Genomic DNA, 19,771 nt, shown 5'->3' on the forward strand with positions numbered 1-19,771 from the left:
GGGATCACAGATGGTCCTCCAGGCGGGGGGGGGGGGGGGGGGGGGATCACAGATGGTCCTCCAGGCGGGCCAGCGGATCACAGGTGGTCCTCCAGACGGGCCAGCAGATCACAGATGGTCCTCCAGGGGGGGAGCGGATCACAGATGGTCCTCCAGGCGGGGGGGGGGGGATCACAGATGGTCCTCCAGGCGGGCCAGCAGAACACAGATGGTCCTCCAGGCGGGGGGGGCGGATCACAGATGGTCCTCCAGGCCAGACGGAGTGAGCCGAGCGCCGTTGTGCCTCCAGGCGGTTGGTGACGTGGATCTTTGGGCGGGAACAAGATGAAGATGAACCGGCGCTGAGACCCCGGACCCTGGTGAGTGAAAGATGGAGAGAGAGAGAGTGTGGGTGGAGGGAGGGAGGGAGACAGTGAAAGAAACGGAGAAATACAGAGTGAGAGACAGAGATGGAGAGAGAGAGAGACCGTGACAGGCAGACAGAGAGGCAGCGAGAGAGAGGGGGAGAGAGAGAGAGAGAGAGATGGAGACAGATAGTGAGAGACAGAGCGAGAGAGAGAGAGAGAGAAACAGGCAGAGCGTGAGAGACAGAGTGGGACAAGGAGAGGGGCAGGCAGAGAGAGACGGAGCGCTAGAGATAGATATATATAGTGAGAGAGAGACAGGCAGACAGAGAGGAGAGACAGAGTGAGAGACAGACAGAGGGTCAGAGATAGAGAGTGACACAGAGACAAAGAGAGAGATACAGAGAGAGAGGGACAAAGAGAGGGACAGAGAGGCATAGAAATAGAGAGAGAGACAGGCAGACATAGAGAGGAGGCAGAGAGATGGACAGGGAGACAGACAGAGAGTGAGAGACAGACAGAGAGAGAGAGAGAGAGAGACACACACACACACACACAGGCAGAGAGAGAGAAAGACAGACACACAGTGAGAGGGAGACAGAGGTAGAGAGACAGAGAGAGAGGGAGACAGAAAGAGTGACACTCATGGAGAGAGAAAGAGAGAGGCTGAGAGACAGAGAGTGGTGAATCTGTGGAATTATCTGCCACAGAAGGTAGTTGAGGTCAGTTCAGTTCATTGGCTATATTTAAGAGGGAGTTAGATGTGGCCCTTGTGGCTAAAGGGATCAGGGGGTATGGAGAGAAGGCAGGGATGGGATACTGAGTTGGATGATCAGCCATGATCATATTGAATGGCGGTGCAGGCTCGAAGGGCCGAATGGCCTACTCCTGCTCCTATTTTCTATGTTTCTATGTTTCACACAGAGGGTGGTGGGTGTATGGAACGAGCTGCCAGAGGAGGTAGTTGAGGCTGGGACTATCCTAATGTTTAAGAGACATTTGGACACGTACATGGATAGGACAGATTTAGATGGATGTGGGCCAAACACATGTGAGTGGGACTATTTTACATGGGACAAGTTGGGCTGAAGGGCCTGTTTCCACACTGCGTCATTCTATGACTAAAAGGTGAAGAAGAACAATGCATGTAGATAGGTAGAGCAGATTGAAAGGAATGAAATGTAAAGGCAGAGAGAGGTTTATGGGTGGAAAGGAACATGGGAAAGGAGAGGGGAGAGTGGGCTTGGGCAGATGGGTGGAGGGAAAATAGACACACAGTGCTGTTGTAACTCAGCGGGTCAGGCAGCATCTGCGGAGAATATGAATAGGTGACGTTTCACAGAGTGCTGGAGTAACTCAGCGGGTCAGGCAGCATCTGGAGAATATGAATAGGTGACGTTTCACTGAGTGCTGGAGTAACTCAGGCAGCAACTGTGGAGAAAAGGTATAGATTATATTTCGGGTCAAGACCCTTCTCCAGTAATATTCATGATGTGACATGCATAGACATAGAAAACATAGAAAATAGGTGCAGGAGTAGGCCATTCGGCCCTTCGAGCCTGCACCGCCATTCAATACGATCATGGCTGATCAACCAACTCAGTATCCTGTACCTGCCTTCTCTCCATACCCCCTGATCCCTTTAGCCACAAGGGCCACATCTAACTTCCTCTTAAATATAGCCAATGAACTGGCCTCACCTACCTTCTGTGGCAGAGAACTAGCTTTGGCTTAAGAACTAGCAGAGAACTACCTTCTAGACATTCCTGAATGTTTCCCAAACCATTGTGAGCTACTTTGTTACGGTGCTTGCCCTCTCCTATAACGTCTCTGCTGCCTTGGGTGATGCAGGACAGGACACAAGCTTTGGGACACGGTGTGAAGCTGTTGCAGTCTGTCCCAGCCTGGTAAAAACCTGGATGGAGTGGATGTGGAGAGGATGTTTCCACGAGTGGGAGAGTCCAGGACCAGTGGCCACAGCCTCAGAATTAAAGGATGTTCTTTTAGGAAGGAGATGAGCAGGAATTTCTTAAGCCAAAGGGTGGTGAACTGTCAAGTCAAGTCGTCAAGTTTATTTGTCACATACACATACGAGATGTGCAGTGAAATGAAAATGGCAATGCTCGCGGACTTTTCTGCAAAAGACAGACAACCAAACAACCAAACAAACTATCAACTCAATCATAACACACATATTATTTTACATAATAAATAATGGAAGGAAAAACGTTCAGTAGAGTTAGTCCCTGGTGAGATAGGCGTTTACAGTCCGAATGGCCTCTGGGAAGAAACTCCTTCTCAACCTCTCCGTTCTCACCGCATGGCAACGGAGGCGTTTGCCTGACCGTAGCAGCTGGAACAGTCCGTTGCAGGGGTGGAAGGGGTCTCTCATGATATTGTTGGCTCTGGAGTTGCACCTCCTGATGTATTGTTCCTGCAGAGGGGCAAGTGAAGATCCCATAGTGCGTTCGGCGGAACGCACTACTCTCTGCAGAGCCTTCTTGTCCTTGGCAGAGCAATTCCCAAACCAGATGGTAATGTTCCCAGACAAGATGCTTTCCACCGCCGCTGCGTAGAAGCACTGGAGGATCCTCGGAGACACTCTGAATTTCCTCAATTGCCTGAGGTGGTAAAGGCGCTGCCTTGCCTTATTCACGAGTGCTGAGGCGTGTGATGCCCATGTCATATCCTCAGAAATTGATGAGGGTAAAGCAGTGGATGTTGTATATATGGACTTCAGTAAGGCCTTTGACAAGGTTCCTCATGGAAGGTTGGTTAAGAAGGTTCAATGGTTGGGTATTAATGGTGGAGTAGCAAGATGGATTCAACAGTGGCTGAATGGGAGATGCCAGAGAGTAATGATGGATGGTTGTTTGTCAGGTTGGAGGCCAGTGACTAGTGGGGTGCCACAGGGATCTGTGTTGGGTCCACTGTTGTTTGTCATGTACATCAATGATCTGGATGATGGTGTGGTAAATTGGATTAGTAAGTATGCAGATGATACTAAGATAGGTGGGGTTGTGGATAATGAAGTAGATTTTCAAAGTCTACAGAGAGATTTATGCCAGTTGGAAGAGTGGACTGAAAGATGGCAGATGGAGTTTAATGCTGATAAGTGTGAGGTGCTACATCTTGGCAGGACAAATCAAAATAGGACGTACATGGTAAATGGTAGGGAATTGAAGAATGCAGGTGAACAGAGGGATCTGGGAATAACTGCACAGTTCCCTGAAAGTGGAATCTCATGTAGATAGAGTGGTAAAGAAAGCTTTTGGTGAGCTGGCCTTTATAAATCAGAGCATTGAGTATAGAAGTTGGGATGTAATGTTAAAATTGTACAAGGCATTGGTGAGGCCAATTCTGGAGTATGGGGTACAATTTTGGTCGCCTAATTATAGGAAGGATGTCAACAAAATAGAGAGAGTACAGAGGAGATTTACTAGAATGTTGCCTGGGTTTCAGCAACTAAGTTACAGAGAAAGGTTGAACAAGTTAGGGCTTTATTCTTTGGAGCGCAGAAGGTTAAGGGGGGGACTTGATAGAGGTCTTTAAAATGATGAGAGGGATAGACAGAGTTGACGTGGATAAGCTTTTCCCACTGAGAGTAGGGAAGATTCAAACAAGGGGACATGACTTGAGAATTAAGGGACAGAAGTTTAGGGGTAACATGAGGGGGAACTTCTTTACTCAGAGAGTGGTGGCTGTGTGGAATGAGCTTCCAGTGAAGGTGGTGGAGGCAGGTTCGTTTTTATCATTTAATAATAAATTGGATAGTTATATGGACGGGAAAGGAATGGAGGGTTATGGTCTGAGCGCGGGTATATGGGACTAGCGGCGAATACGTGTTCGGCACGGACTAGAAGGGTCGAGATGGCCTGTTTCCGTGCTGTAATTGTTATATGGTTATATGTGGACTCCCAGATATTTAAAACAGTTCACCCTATCCACAGGATCCCCATTTATCCTCAATGGAGTGTACGTCCTCGGATGATGTGCCCTCCTAAAGTCCATGATCAGCTCCTTCGTTTTTTTGATGTTCAAGAGGAGGCTGTTATCCTGGCACCAGAGTGCTAGACCAGCCACCTCCCCCCGGTAGGCCTTCTCGTCGTTGTCTGAGATCAGGCCCACCACCACAGTGTCATCAGCAAACTTAATTAATGAGTTGGAGCTGAACCTAGCCACACAGTCATGTGTGTACAGGGACTACAATAGGGGGCTGAGGACGCAACCCTGGGGCGATCCTGTGCTCAGGGTGAGGGACTTCGATGTATTCCCTCCCATCTTGACTACCTGGGGCCTGGAGGTGAGAAAGTCCAGGACCCAGGCACACAGGGAGGTGTTGAGCCCCAATTCCATTAGCTTCCCGGCCAGTCTGGTGGGGACTATCGTGTTGAAGGCTGAACTGTAGTCAATGAACAGCATCCTCACGTAGCCCCCCTTCTGGCTGTCCAGATGGGAGAGAGCCGTATGCAAGATCTGGGAGACCGCATCGTCCGTGGATCTGTTCGGACGGTATGCGAACTGCAATGGGTCCATGTTCCGAGGGAGGAAGGCGTAGATATGTTTCTTCACCAGCCTCTCAAAGCATTTCATGACTACCGAGGTAAGGGCCACCGGACGGTAGTCATTCAGACAGGCTGGGGAGGCATTTTTTGGTACCGGTACAATGATGGATTTTGGTAACGGTACAATGATGGATCAAATTCATTGCCACAGACAGCTGTGGAGGCCAAGTCGGTGGACATTTTTCAGGAGGAGATTGATAGATTCTTGATTGATATGGGTGTCAGAGGTAATGTGGAGAAGGCAGGAGAATGGGTTTGCGAGGGAAAGATAGTCATAGAGTGATACAGTGTGTAAACAGGCCCTTCGACTCAGCATGTCCCATCTACACTAGTCCCACCTACCCATGCTTGATCCATATCCCTCCAAACCTGTCCTATCCGTGCACCTGTCTAACTGTTTCTTAAATCTTTTCCCCTTCACCTTAAACTTATGTCCTCTGCTCCTCGATTCCCCTACTCTGGGCAAAAGACTCAACCATATCTATTCAAATCATGATTTGATACACCTCTATTAGATCATCTCTTATTCTCCTATACTCCATGAAATAGTCCCAGCCGACTCAACCTCTCATAGAAACATAGAAAATAGGTGCAGGAGGAGGCCCTTCGAGCCAGCACCGCCATTCATTGTGATCATGGCTGATCGTCCCCCCTTCTCCCCATATCCATTGACTACACTAGCCCCTAGAGCTCTGTCTAACTCTCTTAAATCCATCCAGTGATTTGGCCTCCACTGCCCTCTGTGGCAGGGAATTCCATAAATTCACAACTCTGGGTGAAAAAGTTTTTTCTCACCTCAGTCTTAAATGACCTCCCCTTTATTCTAAGACTGTGGCCCCTGGTTCTGGACCCGCCCAACATTGGGAACATTTTACCTGCATCTAGCTTGTCCAGTCCTTTTATGATATTATCTGTTTCTATAAGATAGAAACATAGAAATTAGGTGCAGGAGTAGGCCATTCGGCCCTTGGAGCCTGCACCGCCATTCAATATGATCATGGCTGATCATCCAACTCAGTATCCTGTACCTGCCTTCTCTCCATACCCCCTGATCCCTTTAGCCACAAGGGCCACATGTAACTCCCACTTAAATATAGCCAATGAACTGGCCTCAACTACCTTCTGTGCCAGAGAATTCCAGGGATTCACCAATCTCTGTGTGAAAAATGTTTTTCTCATCTCGGTCCTAAAAGATTTCCCCCTTATCCTTAAACTCTGACCCCTTGTTCTGGACTTCCCCAACATCGTGAACAATCTTCCTGCATCTAGCCTGTCCAACCCCTTAAGAATTTTGTAAGCTTCTATAAGATCCCCCCTCAATTTTCTAAATTCTAGCGAGTACAAGCCGAGTCTATCCAGTCTTTCTTCATATGAAAGTCCTGACATGCCAGGAATCAGTCTGGTGAACCTTCTCTGTACTCCCTCTATGGCAAGAATGTTTTTTCTCAGATTTGGAGACCAAAACTGTACGCAATACTCCAGGTGTGGCCTCACCAAGACCCTGTACAACTGCAGTAGAACCTCCCTGCTCCTATACTCAAATCCTTTTGCTATGAATGCTAACCTACCATTCGCTTTCTTCACTGCCTGCTGCATCGGCATGCCTATTTTCAATGACTGGTGTACCATGACACCCAGGTTTCGTTGCATCACCCCTTTTCCTAATTGGCTACCATTCAGATAATAGTCTACTTTCGGCCAGTGACGAGTGGGGTGCCACAGGGATCTGTGTTGGGTCCACTGTTGTTTGTCATGTACATCAATCTGGATAGTTATATGGATGGGAAAGGAATGGAGGGTTATGGTCTGAGCGCAGGTATATGGGACTAGGGGAGACTATGTGTTCGGCACGGACTAGAGGGGTCGAGATGGCCTGTTTCCGTGCTGTAATTGTTATATGGTTATATGGTTCCTGTTTTTGCCACCAAAGTGGATAACCTCACATTTATCCACATTATACTGCATTTGCCCACTCACCCAGCCTATCCAAGTCACCTTGCAGCTTCCTAGCATCCTCCTCACAGCTAACGCTGCCCCCCAGCTTTGTGTCATCCACAAACTTGGAGATGTTGCATTCAATTCCCTCGTCCAAATCATTAATATATATTGTAAATAGCTGGGGTCCCAGCACTGAGCCTTGCGGTACCCCATTAGTCACTGCCTGCCATTGTGAAAAGGACCAGTTCACTCCTACTCTTTGCTTCCTGTTTGCCAGCCAGTTCTCTATCCACATCAATACTGAACCCCCAATACCGTGTGCTTTAAGTTTGTACACTAATCTCTTATGTGGGACCTTGTCGAAAGCCTTCTGAAAGTCCAGATATAACACATCCACTGGTTCTCCCTTATCCACTCTACTAGTTACATCCTCGAAAAATTCTATAAGATTCGTCAGACATGATTTACCTTTCATAAATCTATGCTGGCTTTGCCCTTTACCTTAAACCTATGTCCTCTGCTCCTCGATTCCCCTCATCCTTCTAAACTCCAGTGAATACAAGCCTAGTCTTTTCAATTTTACCTCATATGTCAGTCCCGCTATCCCAGGGATCAATATATCTCTCCTTATAGCTCTGGCCCTCTAGTCCTGGCAACATCCTCGTAAATCTTCTCTGTACCCTTTCCAGTTTGACGAGATCTTTCCTCTAACATGGTGCCCAGAATTGAATACAGAGAGGTAGAGAAAGAAAGAGAGCGACAGAGAACGAAAGTGAGACAGAGACACAGAGAGAGATAGAGAGATATAGAGATGGGGAGAGATAGAGACAGAGAGAGGCAGTAAGAGAGACACACAGAAAGAGAGCGGCAGAGAGAGGGAGGGAGAGAGAGAGAGGCAGAGACAGGGAGACAGTACAGAAAGAGAAACAGGCAGGGAGAGAGAGAGAGAGGGGGGGGGAGAAAGAGAGACAGAGAATGGGGAGAGAGCGAGGGACAGAGAGAGAGAGATGCACAGAGAGAGAGAGAGACAGAGAGAGGGAGACAGAGAGGGACAGGGAGAGGGGGCGAGAGAGGGGGGGGGGGGAGAAATAGAGAGAGAGAGAGGGAGACAGACCCAGAGAGACAGAAAGAGACAGAGAGGGGGAGAAAAAGAGACACAGAGAGAGAGAGAGAAACAGACAAACAGAGAGAGGCTTTATTTCGCTCCCCTGTGGGTTTATAACGTTAGAAACGTAGACAATGGGTGCAGGAGGAGGCCAGTCGGCCCTTCGAGCCAGCACCGCCATTCACTGTGATCATGGCTAACCTTCCCCAATCAGTACCCCTTTCCTGCCTTCTCCCCATATCCCGACTCCACTATCTTTAAGAGCCCTATCTAGATCTCTCTTGAAAGCATCCAGAGAACCGGCCTGCACCGCCCTCTGAGGCAGACTCACAACTCTCTGTGTGAAAAAGTGTTTCCTCGTCTCTGTTCTAAATGCCTTACTCCTTATTCTTAAACTGTGGCCCCTGGTTCTGACTCCCCCGACATCAGGAACATGTTTCCTGCCTCTAGCGTGTCCAAACCCTTAACAATCTTATCTGTTTCAATGAGATACCCTCTCATCCTTCTAAACTCCGGAGTGTACAAGCCCAGCCGCTCCATTCTCTCAGCATATGACAGTCCCGCCATCCCGGGAATTAACCTTGTAAACCCACACTGCACTCCCTCAATAGCAAGAATATCCTTCCTCAAATTAGGGGACCAAAACTGCACACAATACTCCAGTTGTGGTCTCACCAGCGCTCTGTGCAACTGCAGAAGGATCTCTTTGCTCCTATATTCGATTCCTCTTGTTATAAAGGCCTGATGAGGCCAAATTTTAGTTAAAAATATAAGAAGATATTAAATTGGCTTCTGGGCTAGCTTACAGCTTATATTTAGTCTCAAATTAGGCTTGCCTCAGGTTGCGGGTGTGTGAGATAATAAATCCTATAACATTGTCTCCCAAGTGACAAGCAGCGAAAGAGCTAGGGTGATCTCTGTGAAGATAAAATGACCTAAACCAAATGGCCAATGTTTATGAGGGACCAAGTGACAGAGAGGAAGCAGCGAAAGAGCTAAGGTGATCTCTTTGAAGATAAAATGACCTAAACCAAATAGCCAATGTTTTTAGTATATCTTGTACCATGTAAACAAAATGCCTTTGATGTGATGCATTCTGTGGAAACCTTTTCCTGTACCTCTGACCATGACTAATGTCTGTGGAATGTGCTAAGGGGACAAAAAACCCTATTTAATGCAATGTAATTCTGTTGTTCAGAGAAGTGGACGGAGGACGGTCAAGTGACTGTATTGGTCACTTGACTGGAGTTCTCCCTCCATTCCATCGGCCGATAATAAGTAAAGTTTTGAACTGGTCTACCAAACAGTTTGTGTGGTGTCTGTTTATTAAGAAGCGAACCTGTTTTGTTGTTAAGAAAAGTAGCTTTTTCATGCCAACATGCCATTCACTTTCTTTACTGCCTGCTGTACCTGCATGCTTACTTTCATAGACTGATGAACAAGGACCCCCAGATCCCGTTGTACTTCCCCTTTTCCCAACTTGACACCATTTAGATAGTAATCTGCCTTCCTGTTTTTGCTACCAAAGTGGATAACCTCACATTTATCCGCATTAAACTTCATCTGCCATGCATCTGCCCACTCCCCCAACCTGTCCAAGTCACCCTGCATTCTCATAGCATCCACCTTACATTCACACTCATCCAGCTTTGTGTCAACTGAAAATTTGCTTTGAGAGAGAGTGAGAGAAAGAGAAACGGAGAGAGAGAGAGTGAGAGACAGAGTGAGACGGACAGAGCGGTTGGAGCAGAGCGGAGGCTCGAGGATGTTGACAGACGGGCCGGGCCGGGCTGCAACACCACCGTCTCGGGGCTGCGGTGGTGGAGGAGGTGTTCGCTTCTGCCCCCCCCCACTCACCCCTCATGCCCGCACTGACACCTCATCCCTTCACCCCCTCACCCACTCCCCTCATACTCTGCCCCCCTCCCCCCTTCAAGCACCAGTAATGTCCATGCGTTAGTAATGTCCTGTTTACCAGCTTGTTGACCCTCTGTGTTCCCCTCCTGCAGGATTTAGGAGCCGTTGCTGTGGACAGAGAGACGGGGACATGAGCAGCCATTGAGGGCGGTCAAGGTGCCGGTGACCCCCCCCCCCCCATCTGGTGGGTGAGCAGTCAGGGATGAGGGGAGTGGTCAAGAGTGAGAGAGAGAGAGGGGGGGGAGAGAAAGAGATCGACACAGACACAGAGGGAGAGAGAGAGACAGCTAGTGAGATACAGATACAGAGAGAGAGAGAAAGAGAGACAGACATAGTGAGGGATGGAGAGTGGGAGAGACAGAGAGGCAGCGACAGAGAGAAAGAGAGAGGCAATGAGAGAGAGAGCGAGACAGAGGGTCAGGGAAAGTGAGAGAGACAGTGAGAGACGGAGAGGGACAGAGAGAAAGAGGGAGAGAGACAGACAGAAATAGAGATGGAGACAGAGAGAGACAGAGACACAGAGAGAGGCAGCGAGAGAGAGGGAGAGAGACAGGCTCGGAGACAGAGAGAGAGTGAGAGAGACAAGACAGAGAGACAGTCAGAGAGCGACAGTGGGAGAGAGACAAGACAGAGAGAGAGAGAATCAGAGAGAGAGTCATAGTGAGAGACACAGAGAGATGGAGAGAGAGGACAGAGACAGAGAGTGGGAGAGACAGAGAGGCAGCGAGAGGGAGAGAGAGAAAGAGGGAGGCAGAGAGAGAGAGACACGGAGAGAGAAAGAGAGGGAGACAGAGAGAGAGAGAGAGCAAGGGGGAAGGAGAGACAGACACTCAGAGGGTCGGAGAAAGAGAGAGGGAGAGAGACGGAGAGAAAGATGGAGAGAGAGAGTGAGAGACACCCTATGTTCCCACCTCCTAGGGTAACAAAGGATACAAATATGTAAACAGTCCCTTCCGAGTGACTGATAAAAACAGCATATGATTGCACTGAATTAGTACTGTTGATATTGTTGATATTATTGCACTGAATTAGTACTGTGGATATTGTTGATATTAATATTAATACTGTTGATATTGATTATTAATATAGTTATTATTCTGTATATTAATTGATATTGAATATTAATATAGTTATTGTATGATTCTGCCTTACCATGGCATACAAAACTGTACCTAACATTCCCCAATTATAGAAAAAAATAGTTTTTTCGCACCTGTCCCACAAAATAGGTTTTATTTAAACTAAAAAAGAAGAGAATATAAATACAAAATAAATGAGTTCATTCCATATAGGCTGCTGGAATATCCAGGGTCTCTACTCTTCAACATTCGGGGACTGGGAACCCTGAGTTACTAAAGTCTACAGAAGACACTGATATAATGATATTAACAGAAACATGGTATCGAAAGGATACGTTCATTCACTGTCCTTCATGGTACCATGAAGTCATGGTGCCCTCAGTAAAAACGACTGATATACATAAGGGCAGAACCTCTGGGGGGGTCTTGGTGTGGTACAAAGAAGAACTAGACAGTCACATTACATCAATAAAACAGGGGAAATCACATATATGGTTGAAACTAGATTAAAAAATTGGAATAATTGGAAAAGATATATATCTATGTGCCGCCTACATACCCCCAACAGAATCGCCATATTTTGAAGAGGATATATTTGAAACTCTCTACAGGGAAATCAATCATTTCCAGGCCCAGGGAAATGTGCTACTATGTGGAGACCTGAATGCAAGGACCGGATGTGAACCCGATTCCATCGACCCACAGGGCAACAACCATGTGTTCGGTCAAACCCCCTTGTATGTCACACCAACTATCATTAACCGAAACAACCTTGACTGTGAAATAAATAAAAGTGGTAGAGAGGTAATGCATCTCTGTCGAGCCTTGGGCCTGTACATAGTTAATGGTAGGCTCAGAGGGGACTCGCTGTTAAGGTTTACATATTCCTCAGCTCTTTGGTCTAGCGTCGTAGACTACGCAATTACTGACATAGACCCCTGCACTATCAGTGCATTCACTGTTAGGCAGCAGTCCCCTCTTTCAGACCATAGTCAAATCAACGTGTACCTAAAATTTCCTGTTCAAACTAAAGACGTAAAAAAGGAACCCAGTAAGCTGTATAAACTAAATCAGACTTACAAATGGGCTTCAGATAGTGGAGATAAATTCATCATGGCCCTGAACTCACCCGATCTCACAAATAAAATACTGAAATTCAAGACAAACCCATATGAGACTACTAGAGATGGTGTAAACATGGCTATAAATGACATTAATATGATCTTTCACAAGGCAGCCATCAAAGCTGACCTTGAACAGAAAAGAAAACTTATCAAAAAACACAACCATGAAAAATGGTTCGACCATGAGTGTAAAAGTGTCAGAAAAGACCTGAGGAAAATATCGAACCAAAAACACCGTCAACCAAACAACCCAGACTTATGTATTAGATATAATGAAACTCTTAAAAGGTATAAACACACGTTTAGGAACAAAAGGCAAAATTACACTCACAAGAGACTTGAAGAAATTGAAAATTCCATGAATCAAAACCAATTTTGGGATATGGAATAATCTGAGCACAACAAAACTACAAACACTACCAATTCAAGACGGTGATATCTGGAGAGCACACTTCAAAAATCTATATAAAGACATCCCAATAAATAAAATAAACTCAAATTATTCCCATATCAAAGAATAACTCCAAACACTAGAAACAGTAATTAAAGATTATCAAAACCCTATTGATTCCCCAATTACTTTGGAAGAACTGACCATAAAAATAAAATCTCTCCACTCAAGGAAAGCCTGTGGTCCAGACAGCATTAAAAATGAAATGCTCAAGTACAGCACTCCGGAGATGCAGGACATAGTGCTTAGGCTGTTCAACATCATACTACGTTCAGGTTATTTCCCTGATATTTGGTGTCAAGGGCTTATTTTACCCATTTATAAGAGTGGAAACAAATTAGACCCAAATAATTATCGTGGCATCTGTGTCAGTAGCTGCCTAGGGAAGTTATTCTGCTGTATCATAAATAACAGAATGCAGGATTTCCTTAACAAACACAACATTCTCAGTAAAAACCAAATTGGCTTCCTCCCAAAACACCGTACCACTGACCACATTTATACCCTCCACACTCTCATTGAAAAACATGTACACCAATCGAAAAATGGGAAAATATTTGCCTGTTTTATTGACTTTGAGAAAGCATTTGACTCTATTTGGCATGAAGGGCTCTCTTACAAACTCCTCGGCTGTGGTATAGGAGGAAAGGTATATGACCTTATCAAATCAATGTATCTGAATAATAAATGCGGCGTTAAAATTGGGGACAAACGCACTGATCTCTTCGCCCAGACAAGAGGCGTCCGGCAAGGCTGCAATCTGAGCCCGACACTGTTTAATGTATATATCAACAATTTGGCAGTAAAGTTGGACCAGAGCACAGCGCCGGGCCTCTGTCTTCTAGACGGAGAGGTAAAATCCCTGTTTTGTGCGGATGACTTGGTTCTGCTGTCCCCCACAGAACAGGGACTGCAGCAACAGTTGGACCTACTTGATGAGTACTGCCAAAATTGGGCCCTGGCAGTAAATCTAAAGAAAACCAACATCATGATTTTTCAGAAAAGACCCAGATGTCAGGAAGATAAATACAAATTTACTCTCAATGGTGCTGTTATCGAACACACTATGAGCTATACTTACCTCGGTCTAATTGTTTGGGCGTCAGGAAACTTCAATATGGCAGTGAATGCATTAAAAGAGAAAGCTCGAAGAGCTCTGAACGCAATAAAAAGAAGATTCTACAACATCCAAATCCCAATTAAATTCTGGCTTAAAATATTTGACAGTGAAATCCAGCCTATTGCGCTTTATAGTAGTGAAGTATGGGGTCCGCACAGTCACCATAGTTATAGTAAATAGGAAAAACATACAACGGAACGGAGCATGTCGGAACATTCTCCGTATCCAAAGGAAAACACCAACAAACGCATGTAGGGCGGAATTAGGCAGATACCCACTGATAATAAATATCCAGAAAAGAGCACTAAATTTTTGGAATCACCTTAAATCTAGTCCCCCAGATACCCTCCAGTTTAAAGCCCTTCAAACACAAGAGGGGAACCCAGAAAAGAGTGTGCTGTGTCAGTTGGTACTGAGACTAACTACCCATATTCAGTTAAACCCTATCCAGTTAAACCCTGACTGGCCTCAGATCAATACTGATCCCCAATCACCAGTTAGAGTGAACCAAGTTATCAAACAATGTAAAGAAACGTATTTGGAACATTGGGATAAAGAAACCAAAAGCCAAAGCAGATTAGAATGTTACCATGCGCTAAAAAGAGATTATAAATTGGCAGACTATCTCTCAACTGTTAGAGACATAAAGCAAAGACAGATCCTCACCAAATACAGGTTAAGTGATCACTATTTGGCAGTTGAAAAAGGAAGACAGAAGAGATTCTGGCAACCAAGAGAAAACAGAATATGCGGCCACTGTTTGACAGATGAGGTTGAAACAGAGGTGCACTTCCTCCTAAAATACAAAAAAATTGACAAAACAAGGAAAACATACTTTGACAAACTCAGTCTGGCAAACCCTGATTTTAAAGAACTAGATGATACATCAAAACTAAGAATAATCCTTGGCAAAGTAAATACGGCACATCTTGGTGCACAATACATAACAGCATGCCATAACCTGAGAGACGGTGAATGACCAACATGCACATATGTACGCACACACTAATTGACATTAACTGACACTAAGAAATTAATATTGAATTGCTAAACTTGCTATTGTGTTGTACTGCTTACAGCTGCAAGAACGTGTAGCAATCAATAAAGGGCTATAGGCCTATTGCGAGTTTATGTACAGGGACATATCTATCCATGCACTGTATACTTGTATTTATACTTATGCATTTTAAATATTTATGTCATGTTTTATACTTTGGCAATATAACACTGTATTTTTTATCATGCCAATAAAGTGTTTTAATTAAATTGAATTGAATTGAAAGACAGCAAGAGACAGATGGAAATAGAGAGAGAGAGAGAGAGAGAGAGAGAGAGAGAGAGAGAGAGAGAGAGCAAGAGTGACACAGTGGGAGAGAGAGAGGGGGGAGAGAGATACAGATACAGACAGAGAGAGTGAAAGAGAGAGACAGAGAGAGAGAATGAGAGATCGAGGAAGAGAGAGAGTGGGAGAGAGATACAGAGTGAGAGAGGCAGACAGGGAGACACACAGGGATACAGAGAGAGAGAGGGACAGAGAGAGAGAGAGACAGAGAGAGAGACAGAGAGAGATAGGAGAGAGAGAGGCAGAGAGAGAGAAAGAAAGAGAGACAGACAGACAGAGAGAGACAGACAGAGAGAGAGAGATAAAGAGAGAGAGGGAGAGATATAGATAGAGAGAGAGAGAGGGAGGGAGAGAAAGATGCAGACACGGAGAGACAGAGAAAGCGAGAGATAGAGAGAGAGAGACAGAGAGAGGGAGAGAGAAGGAGAGAGACAGACACAGAGGGAGAGACAGAGAAGGAGATGCAGAGAGAGAGACACGGAGAGAAATAAATAGAGTGAGACATTGAGAGAGAGGGGGAAGATACTCAGAGAGTGAGTGAGAGAGAGAGAGAGACAGGTGCAGGGAGAGGGAGAGAGAGGGGGGTCAGAGAGAGATAGAGAGAGAGAGAGAGAGAGAGAGAGAGAGAGAGAGAGAGAGAGAGAGAGAGAGAGAGAGAGAGAGAGAGAGAGAGAGAGAGAGAGAGAGGGGGAGGGAGAGAGAGAGAGACAGAGAGAGAGAGAGTGAGATAGAGAGAAGGAGAAAGAGACAGTTACAGAAAGAGAGAGACAAGAGAGGGACAGAGAGAGAGAGAGGGAGAGACTGCGACTGCGAGAGAAAGGGAGAGAGACAGACAGACAGAGAGAGAGAGAGAGAGAGAGAGGCAGAGAGAGACAGAGAGGGAGTGCTGGAGTAACTCAACATGTGAGGCAGCATCTGTGGAGAAGATAGACACAAAGATGGAGAAAGAGAGACAGTTACAGAAAGAGAGAGACAAGAGAGGGACAGAGAGAGAGAGAGGGAGAGACTGCGACTGCGAGAGAAAGGGAGAGAGACAGACAGACAGAGAGAGAGAGAGAGAGAGAGAGAGAGAGAGAGAGAGGCAGAGAGAGACAGAGGGAGTGCTGGAGTAACTCAACATGTGAGAGACATGAGAGGGACAGAGAGAGAGAGAGAGAGGGAGAGACTGCGACTGCGAGAGAAAGGGAGAGAGACAGACAGACAGAGAGAGAGAGAGAGAGAGAGAGTCTGTCTCTCTCTGCATCTCCTTCTCTGTGCCTGTCTCTCTCCTTCTCTCTCCCTCTCTCAGTCTCTCTCTATCTCTCTCGCTTTCTCTGTCTCTCCGTGTCTGCATCTCTTTCTCTCCCTCTGTCTGCCTCTCTCTATCTAAATCTCTCCCTCTCTCTCTTTATCTCTCTCTCTCTGTCTGTCTCTCTCTGTCTGTCTGTCTCTCGGTGGGCGGCGCGACTTTCGTCAGCAGCGGCCTCTGCAGTCCGTCTGCGTTTTTATTATTTTATGTCTATGTTTTTATGTAGTTTTTGTTATTTTTGTTGGTGTATGTGTGTGGGGGGGGGGGGGGGGGGGGGGAGGGGGTAACTTTTAAATCTCTCCCTGCACGGGAGACCCGACCTTTTCTTTGTCGGGTCTCCGTTGTCGTTGGGGCTGCAACGAGGAGCGGCCTCCAACAGGAAGACCGGGGGCTCTGGTGCCGACTACTCACCTCACCGTCGCGGAGCTGGCCGAGTCCAGAGCGGGGTGGAGCTGTGGTGGACGCTGCTGCGGCCCGACCTCCGGAGTTTCGGTGGCTGCAACTGCGGGTTTGGCGGACGGCAACGCCGGGAGCCCGCGGGTCCCTGGAGGGAGACCGCTTTTCAGGGCTCCCGCAACGGCGACTTCTCCCGCCCGAGTTGCGGGGTTGAAGAGCACCTGAGCGGGGCTTTACAGCACCGCCCCGCGCGGCTTGGAATGGCCGCGGGACTGCGAGCGCACGCCGGGGGCTCTAACACCAAGACCCGGTGCGCGACCCTGCATCACCCGGCGTGGCTTTAATGTCCGCGGGACAATTCGCCATCGCCAGCCGGGGGCTTTGACTTTGACTCTGACATCGGGGGGGAGAGTGCAGTGGAGAGATAAGTTTTTTGGCCTTCCATCACAGCAATGTGATGGATGTTTATGTAAATTATGTTGTGTCTTGGGTCTATTTGTTTGTAATGTATGGCTGCAGAAACGACATCAAGGGGTCCAAATGACAATAAATTGAATTGTATTGTATTGTATTGTATTGTAAAGTGCTGGAGTAACTCAGCGGGACAGGCAGCATCTGTGGAGAGAAGACATGGGTGACATTGTGGATAGAGACCCTTTAGTTTAGTTTAGGTTAGTTTAGAGATGCAGCGCGGAAACTGGTCTTTCGGCCCATGGAGTCCGCACCGACCAGCGATCTCCTCGTACACTAGCACTAACCTACGCACATTGGGGACAATTTAACAATTTTGCGGAGGCCGATTAACCTACACCCCTGAACGTCTTTGCAATGTTGGAGGAAACCGGAGCACCCGGACTAAAAACCCACACAGGTCAAGGGGAGAATGTACAAACTGCACACAGACAGCACCCATAGTCGGGATCGAACCCGGGTCTCTGGCGTTGAGGCAGCAACTGTACCACTGCTCCACTGTGCCGCACAGAATTATATAACGGTCTCCTCCGCCATAAATGCACCCAATATGTGCTAGAAATGTCCTGTTTGCCAGCTTGTTGACATGACCCTCTGTGTTCCCCTCCTGCAGGGTTTAGGAGCCGTTGCTGTGGACGGAGAAACGGGGACGTGGCAGAGCCCAAGCCAGCTGGAGATCCATCGGCGGGTGCACACCGGTGAACGCCCCTTCGACTGCTCGGAGTGCGGCAAGAACTTCATCAGCTATAACAACCTGGTGCAGCACAACAGCGTGCACTCCAACGAGAGGCCCTTCACCTGCTCCGACTGCGGCAAGAGCTTCAGGACGGCGCATGACCTGAAGATGCTGCAGCAGGAGCACACGGGCGAGAAGTCCTATCGCTGCTCCACCTGTGGCATGAGCTTTGCCCGATCATCGGGGTTATTGCGGCACTGGCGGGTGCACAGCGGTGAGCGGCCCTTCACCTGCTCCGACTGCGGCAAAGGTTTCAAGTCATCGACGGACCTGAAGGTGCACAGACGCCTGCACACCGGGGAGCGCCCCTACACCTGCAGCGACTGCGGCAAGGGCTTCACCCAGTCCCACAGCCTGCTGGTTCACCGGCGCACCCACACCGGCCAGCGTCCCTTCACCTGCAGCGACTGCAGCAAAGGCTTCAAGTCATCTAATGAACTGAAGATGCACAGGCTCGTGCATACCGGGGAGCGGCCCTACACCTGCAGCGACTGCGGCAAACGCTTCATCCGCACCAGCAACCTGCTGGTGCACCAACGCACCCACACCGGCGAGCGCCCCTACACCTGCGCCCAGTGCGGCAAGGGCTTCACACAGTCCAGTCAACTGCTGTCCCACCAGCGCACCCATACTGGCGAGCGCCCCTACACCTGTGCCCTGTGCGGCAAAGGCTTCACCCAGTCCCGCAACCTGCTGAAGCACCAGCACATCCACACCGGCGAGCGCCCCTACACCTGTGTCCAGTGCGGCAAAGGCTTCACTGATTCCAGCCACCTGCTGGAGCACCAGCGCACACACACCAGCGACCGTCCTGTCCCCAGCCCGGTGTGTGGAGAGCGCTTTGCAATGGCCTCCCTCGCCCTATCTCACTAGCGCGCCCTATCTCACTATCCCAGTGGCCAGCCCTACAACTGCCCGTAGTGCGCTGAGGTGTTTGACAGCTCGCGGGGGTTGCGGCAGCACCGGCAGGTCCATGCTGGCAAGAGTTTCAAGAGAGCACGGGGGCTGCGGGAGCACCAGCGGATACTCACCGGAGAGAGACCCTTTCTGTACGCTGAGTGTGGCAAGGGTTTCACCCTCATGTCCAGCCTGTAGCAGCACCGGTGTACCCACAGCGGTGAGCGTCCATTCCCCTGCCCGTCCTGTGGTAAGAGTTTCACCCACCTTGACCACCTGCTGGAGCACTGGTGAGTCCACTCCGGCCAGCACCCCTTCACCTGCTCGTTTTGTGCCAAGGTCTTTTCCTGCTCCTCCAGCCTGTTGGCACACCGCCATATGGATATATAGGCACTGTTTAGGTAGACACAAATGAAGCAACACGAGCCCAGCCTGGTGGGCCTGGGATCACATTTATTAACAATTGCAGCAATTGTGGAAGCTCTCACATTGGTAAACAGGAGAAATGCCTGGCTTTCAGAAAGATTTGCCATGGTTGCAAATGCAGAAACCATTTCTGGAAGTGCTGCAGTCCAGCACCAGCGAGTCAAAACGAACTGCATTTGCTACACTCTGAGCTTTCACACTACTTATATGACGGTGCTATATGAAAACATGTCCCACATAGATCACCTTGCCTTCAGTGGATGGAGTCTATCTTAAAACATATTCTGTCCGAGACCAAGTTCAGAAACACAGAGATCCCATGGTCACATTAAATATAAACAATGTGACTGTTACAAACAGGTGCAAGATGCAACGTGATGTATCTAGCTGAGTTTACAAGACTTTGTAAAGAAGAGAAATTAAACACAAGTGATGCAATCCTTCTAGCATATGGGGGGAGCACATTGCTTCCCATCGGAGTGGTGGAGCTGCAGGGCCACCTAGCGACACGGTCGTACAAATTGCAATTCCTCGTAGTAAAAAGCAAAGTTGTGCCCCTCCTTGGCGTATGT

At 47.8% G+C, this 19,771-nt stretch overlaps 1 protein-coding gene across 1 annotated transcript; it reads left to right on the forward strand.

The window, feature by feature from the left end:
• Window positions 1-243: 243 nt before the first annotated feature.
• Window positions 244-18,698, forward strand: LOC116982270 (zinc finger protein 239-like; the record flags this gene model as incomplete). The annotated part of the gene is made up of 3 exons (XM_033035546.1): window positions 244-359; window positions 9,962-10,057; window positions 17,754-18,698. A coding segment is annotated over exon 3 (714 nt), but the record flags the coding sequence as incomplete, so codon positions are not given.
• Between the last annotated feature and the right edge of the window lie 1,073 nt (window positions 18,699-19,771).

This window comes from Amblyraja radiata, chromosome 16 (genome assembly GCF_010909765.2).
Source record: "Amblyraja radiata isolate CabotCenter1 chromosome 16, sAmbRad1.1.pri, whole genome shotgun sequence".
NCBI lineage: Eukaryota > Metazoa > Chordata > Chondrichthyes > Rajiformes > Rajidae > Amblyraja > Amblyraja radiata.